Here is a 6,000-nt window from a genome sequence, read left to right on the forward strand (position 1 = left end):
GACCGACGCAGCTGGGCTTGCTTAAGGAGGTCCCCGCGCGCCCCGCACCCCGGCCCCCCTCCACCCCCCACCCCCCTGACCCGGACGGTTGCAGAGGGCGCAGGGCCCCGGGCGCCTCACCGGACGGGCTTTCTGGAAAACGAAAGGAAGTCCGCGGACGTGGCTCCCCGCCTGGGCTCCGCAGGGCGAGGGCCGCCGGGCCCCGGGCTCCGCTCCCCGCTCGGGAGGTGCGGGCGGACCCGCTCCCCGCCGCGCCCCGCGCGCGCCCCGCAGGGCAGAGGGGCGGGACCCCCGGCGCAGGTCCGGGCAGGTGCGCCGCCCGCCGGGGGCCGGGGAGCGGGAGCGAGTGGGGGGCTCGCGCGGGAGCGCCCCGAGCGCCCCGGAGCGGCCCGGCCAGGTTGCAGGCGGGGAGCGCGAGGGCGGCCGGGTCTCCAAGTCCGCGCTCCGCCGCTCCGGCTGCCGGAGCCAAGTTTCCCACCATCGAAACGTGCCTTTGCCTTCTAGTTAAAACCAAAAAAAGCAAAAAAAAAAAAAAAAGCTCCCGCGATGCGGGTTTAGGGCCACCTGCCCGGCGGAGCTGTCGTTGGCTGCGCCCTCCGCACCCCCTCCCCGCTCCCCACCCCGCGACGACGGAGGAACAGAGGAAAAGGCTCGCAAAAGGCAGCGCGGGTCGCGCCTCGGTGCCCCGCCAAGTTCAGGGCCGGGTCGCCGTGGGGCGCCCCCGCGAGGTGCCGCGGCCGGGTGACCGAGGACGCGCCCCCGGGGCCCCGCCGCCCGCGGGCACTTACGCGGCGCCGCGCTGGAGAGTCCCACCATCCGCCGCGGGCTCCGGGCTGCAGGCGGGAGCGGCGGTCGTCGGGGCCGGCCCGCGGGGCGAGGGCGAGGGCGAGGGCGCGGGCGAGGGCGAGGGCGCCTTCCCGCGGGGCCCGAGCGTGCGCTCCCCAGCAGGCCGCCCGGCGCGCCCAGGCCCGGGTCGGGGGACGCCGGCCACCGAGCCCGCGCTCCCGCTCCCGCTCCCGCTCCCGCTCCCGCTGCCGCTGCCGCTCCCGCTCCGCCGCCGCCTCCGTCTGTTGCTGCCGCTGCCGCAGACAAGTGCGCTGCGCGCGCGGGGAAGGGCCGCCGTCCCGGGCGGCGTCTGCGCCGGCCTCGCCCGCCCTCGCTCGCTCTCGAGGAAGGCGCGGCGGGTCCGCGGGCGGCCGCCGGGGAGCAGGAGCGCCGCGCTGTGCGCACGGGGCGCCCGCACCCTCCCGCCTCGGGCTGCGGCGGCGGCGGCGGCGGCGGAGGCTCCGGCGCGCGCCCGGGGCGCGGCGGCCGCTCGGGAGGGAGGCGGCGGCGCGGCCGCTACCAGGTGCAGGGGGGAGGCGGGGCGGGGGGAGACATCTGTGTCGTGCGGGGGTCGCCGAGGTCAAGTATATGTTAACAATGGGCAGGCCCGGCGCGCGGGGGCGCACGGGGGCGCGCGGCCTGCGGGGCGCGGGGCGCGGGGCGGGCTCCCTAGCGCGGCGAGCCCGGGCGGCCGGTGCCCTGCAGTAACCCAAGCCGAGCACTTTCCCCGCCATCTGGAGCGCTCCCGGCCGCGCTGCCTGGGTCTCATCACCGGCTGCACAGACAGCCCCGCTAGAAATCAAGCCACTCTCAGATCTCCCCTCTAATCCCCTTCTGTTAGCTGATTTCCAGACTGACTATTTGCTTTCGCATTAGATAATAGCCTTAGAGAAAACAATTATCATTTTCTTTCTTTTTTTTTTCCCTTCCCTTTTGTTTTTTTTTGTTTTGTTTTGTTTTTTTACTTCTCCCATCCTCTCCCGTGCAGAGGGGCCTCTCTCCAGCTCACGTTTTGGTCGGATGCCCCCCCCCACCGACGCCCCCAGACATTAATATCAATACTTTGAGGGGGGGGTGTAGTTGGGGGGGCGAAGGGGGCGGGGAGTCCCAGAGGAGAAGATAGGGTGAAAGAATTTCAGATATTTCCAGAGTAAATAAATAATCTCTCAGTGAACGGGGCTGACAATTTGTTTGTACAGAGGAAAAAAAAAAAAAGACTTGAATGATAATGAAAATATTAATATGTAGGTCAAATATGATCAGATAATGGCTTGCAATAAGTAAAATGAAATCTTTTGAAATTATCGTGGAACGGTACAAATGTTATTAGATTTAGTGCAACAATTTGCAATCCTACCCTCAACCGTGTTCTTTTCCCAACTGGCCTAAATCGCTGCAGATTGTCCTCTGTGCATATTTCGAAACCTCATCTTTACAAAGGGAAAAAAAAAAAAAAAGAAGTGCTTAAGATAGAGTCAGAGTCGACCTGATGCAGTGGGAGCTGATGAGGCATTCCTGGATTTTATTTTTTTTAAAGTGGTGCTTCAGATGTGTAATAGTGAGTAATTTCCCTTCCCCCATCCTTTCAACCCAGCTGGAGCTTCCAATTTTGAAGTCTTTTTAGACTCTACTAATTTTTAGCAATTCATTTCCAGAAAACACTCATTGTACCATTGTACATCATGCCCTCTCCTTGGGACATTTGACTAATGAATTATAATGGATTAATGAATTGTAATGTTAAGTCTCGGTAGTTGATATGATGATGCTGTTAATTTGAATCTCAAATTTTATCAAGTTGTACGTTCTGCAGTAACTTCTGCATTACAGCTTTTTTGTGTGCTGCTTGCAAAATCTTAACACCATGACCAGTCTCAAGATACAAAATTTATAAACACTACTGTAATACCTTTGTGTAGGAAATCATGTCAGAGCTTATATTTTCTTCGAGGAGGCAAAAACGTTTTGATATTTTATTAATCACCCCCTTACTCGTATTATTTTTTCTGCCCCCCCCCAAACTGAAAGCAAACGATGAAACTACACATTTATCCTTATTTAAAATCAATGAAATGACCTCTGAATCAGGAATGGTTCTTGCAGTGCTACTTCTCGAGTCGTATTTTAAAATTTAGAGTAAATCAACAAGTTTTAGGATGCAAAAAGTAGGGGAGAAATAAAATATACATATCATGCCATGTTTTTCTTCTCCGTATAAATTGTGCCAGTGTAGGTGTGAAATTATAATAGAAAGGTTAAACTTCAAAATCGATGGACAGTAAGTTGCAGGAAATCAAAATGGAGTTTTACATTTCCAGGCTATATTCACAACACCAGGGCATATATTTAAATCAGATTTCATTAGATTCTACAAATCTTACAGGATCTTCCTTTATGCCAGCCATACGTCTGGAAAACTAATAATCACTGTTCTCGTTGTATTTCTTTTTTAAAAAGGGAAATACCAATGTTTTCTGCTCAATTTGGCTTTACATCAGGTAAAATATATCACTAGATCTGAGTTGTGTTTGTTTTTTAATTATGATGACAGCAGCCGAAGACCATACCTCCTTGACTGATGCAGAACGACTGAGTATATTCCTTAATCTCACTTTCCACCCCCTTTCTAGGCCTCTGTTCTACAAAACGTAGAACATATTTTTCTGGAGACTTTATCCGTGTATTATCTCCTAATTCCTTTATTTGGAGCAAGTAAGTAACTATAGGGACCAACTCAAGCATGAGGTGATTCTTGAATTGCAAAATCTAGGAAAATAAAACATACTAAATGAAAAGGAAGGAGTTGTTCATTGATATTTCTGGTGGGAAGCAGTACAGGTCTACAAAATATTTGCTTACTCTAGCCTTGGGTTAAGGGATACACTTGATGTAACATCCATCACACAAACTATTCATTGATACATTTTTTTAAACCAACCCAGGGAGGCAGGGATCAATAGTTAAGTCTTCCTATCTGCCACTCACAAGAGATATCAAGTTTCTGTACCTCCAAGACTGTTTCATCTGCTGCCTCTCCCCAAAATCATAAAAATGAATTTAAAAAAAAAAGAGGAGATTGTTTAGAAAAACAGGCACCCTAATAATGAAATCATTAAATTGAAAAAGAAAATCCACCATGTGTTAAACTATTAAAAAAAAAAGTCCTTACCAGCAATTTTCTTTTTCTCACACTTTAGAAGATTTTTTCTCACATCATTAATTTTTCATTATTGTAAAGGTACCGAGTCCTTTCAGTTTACAGATTTTTTTTTTTTTTCTGTAATGTTACCTGAGGATGCTTTTGGTTTTCCCTTAAGCCAATCCTTAAAAAAAGCTGAGTGCTTTCAATACACTTTTCGGATGAGTGATTATTACCTTCTTTAGAGATGTGTGATTCACCTCTCACCAAAAAAAAAAAAAAAAAAAAAAAAATTCTATGCAAAATGTTAACAAGTACTTAATTAGCACTTTTAAAATTTTTGCTTATGGATCTTAAAGTTTAAATGACTCCCAAGCTGTGATATTCTCCAGCTTGAAAAAGTCCTCCTGTTTGCATAGGTTGATGAAAATCCTTAATTGCCCTGTTGCTTATTTCTAACAAAAAAAAAAAAATTATTCTTATATTTGTGAAAAAAAATAGACTATGATAAACATAAAGAATGACAAGCAATAATTATGTTTCATAAATTTAGAACTTACCATTTGTCATATCTCTCTTCTTACCTGTGTAATTTTATGTAGTTTACTTTTTGAGCTTTGCATGGACAAGTTTTATTCCAAATCTTTGCAATTTTGTTATTTAAATTGTTTAAGGTTTCATTTTAGGACGCAGACAACCAATAAAGCAATAAATTTCAGAGGTCTTTTTTATTTTATTCTGTACCAGTTAAGCCACATATTCTTAGTACACATTCAATGTACAGTATAAATACATGAGCTCTTAGGAGACTTCTAAGATAATAAACAGATTTTTTTAATGGAAAATTTATAAGTCAAACCCCAAATGACTCTCATATCATCCCTGCAAATAAGCTGATCGTTTGGTATGACTTAACTGCAAGCCTGCAGACAATGAGTTTGATTTTGACTTATAATGCCTATGTATTCAGATAGTCATGTGTTTTTCTGTAGTGCTTTAAAACCAGTCTGCACCCAAAAAGCCAAAGTTGCAGAATTTCAGTTACTCACTCAATTTGCAAAAGGAATATTTTTTTAACTTTGGATAGCTTTACGAAATAATTCACGTCAGGATTTCTTTCATGAGTTTTACCCTTTAAATATTTAAATATTTGTATTTGTCAGATTTTGACACACTAAACTGCAAGAATGCATTTCCTGCATATAAAATACACACATGTATGCATGCCATACATATGTAAGTTTTTTACATGCATAACTCTGTAATCCAGTATTTATCTCATGTGACGTTTTATAACTAATCCATGAAAAATAATGATGCCAAATAAAAATCTTATTCACATGTTTCTGCTTTGAATTGAATATTTCCCACCTCCATTTTTGAAGATTGATTTTTAAAATACTATAAGCCAGAATAAAATCCTGTATCACTTCTCCCCTGCTGAGATTCTGTATTCTCTTTTTTTTTATGTAGTGTGCCCAAAGAAGTTATATTTTCTTTTTTTGCTGTTTTTTTTTTTTTTTGTTTTTTTGGTTTTTTGGGTTTTTTTTTTTATTATCGGTAGTTACTCTGTCTATATAATTCTCAGTTTGGTGCATATTACTGTGAGGTAACTGCACAATGGCAGGAGTCTTTGTTTTGCTCACTGACCAGTGCTTGGCACTTCCTAGGTGCTCAGTAAGTATTTGTTGGATGAATGGATAAGGTTTAAAGGCTCCATCACTTAGGAGTCTTATCTACACGAATAAAAACACCACCAACTTGACTCCTTTTTTTACTCAATTATTAAGAAACCTAAGATTTTAACATTAGCAATATTTTACGTGAAGAAAACGTGGGAAACCAAAGGAAAAACCCCTCTGTTTTGTTTTATATGTGCATTTCAATACTTCTTAAAATAATGACAAATTTGATGTGAAACACATATATTCTGATGTGTTTTTAGCTGTTTATAAAATTCATTTAGGTTCTACAATAAACCACAAATGTTTCTGAAATTTCAGTTTACTTTCTACAGTAAGCTAGAAAATTTTAAA

The 6,000-nt window shown here is 45.7% G+C and overlaps 1 protein-coding gene across 2 annotated transcripts in view; it reads right to left on the reverse strand.

Moving 5' to 3' along the window:
- The window catches only part of RUNX1T1 (RUNX1 partner transcriptional co-repressor 1), a 137,726-nt gene extending 136,874 nt beyond the window's left edge, over positions 1-852 (reverse strand). Inside the window, exon 1 of one of the 2 annotated variants that reach the window (XM_055303521.1) lies at positions 789-852. In XM_055303521.1, the coding sequence (XP_055159496.1) occupies positions 789-816 (28 nt within the window). In that variant the 5' untranslated portion in view covers positions 817-852. The remainder of the gene's footprint in view (positions 1-788) is intronic. The other variant, XM_055303520.1, reaches the window with a different exon arrangement.
- Between the last annotated feature and the right edge of the window lie 5,148 nt (positions 853-6,000).

This window comes from Nyctereutes procyonoides, unplaced genomic scaffold (genome assembly GCF_905146905.1).
Source record: "Nyctereutes procyonoides isolate TBG_1078 unplaced genomic scaffold, NYPRO_anot_genome, whole genome shotgun sequence".
Lineage (NCBI taxonomy): Eukaryota > Metazoa > Chordata > Mammalia > Carnivora > Canidae > Nyctereutes > Nyctereutes procyonoides.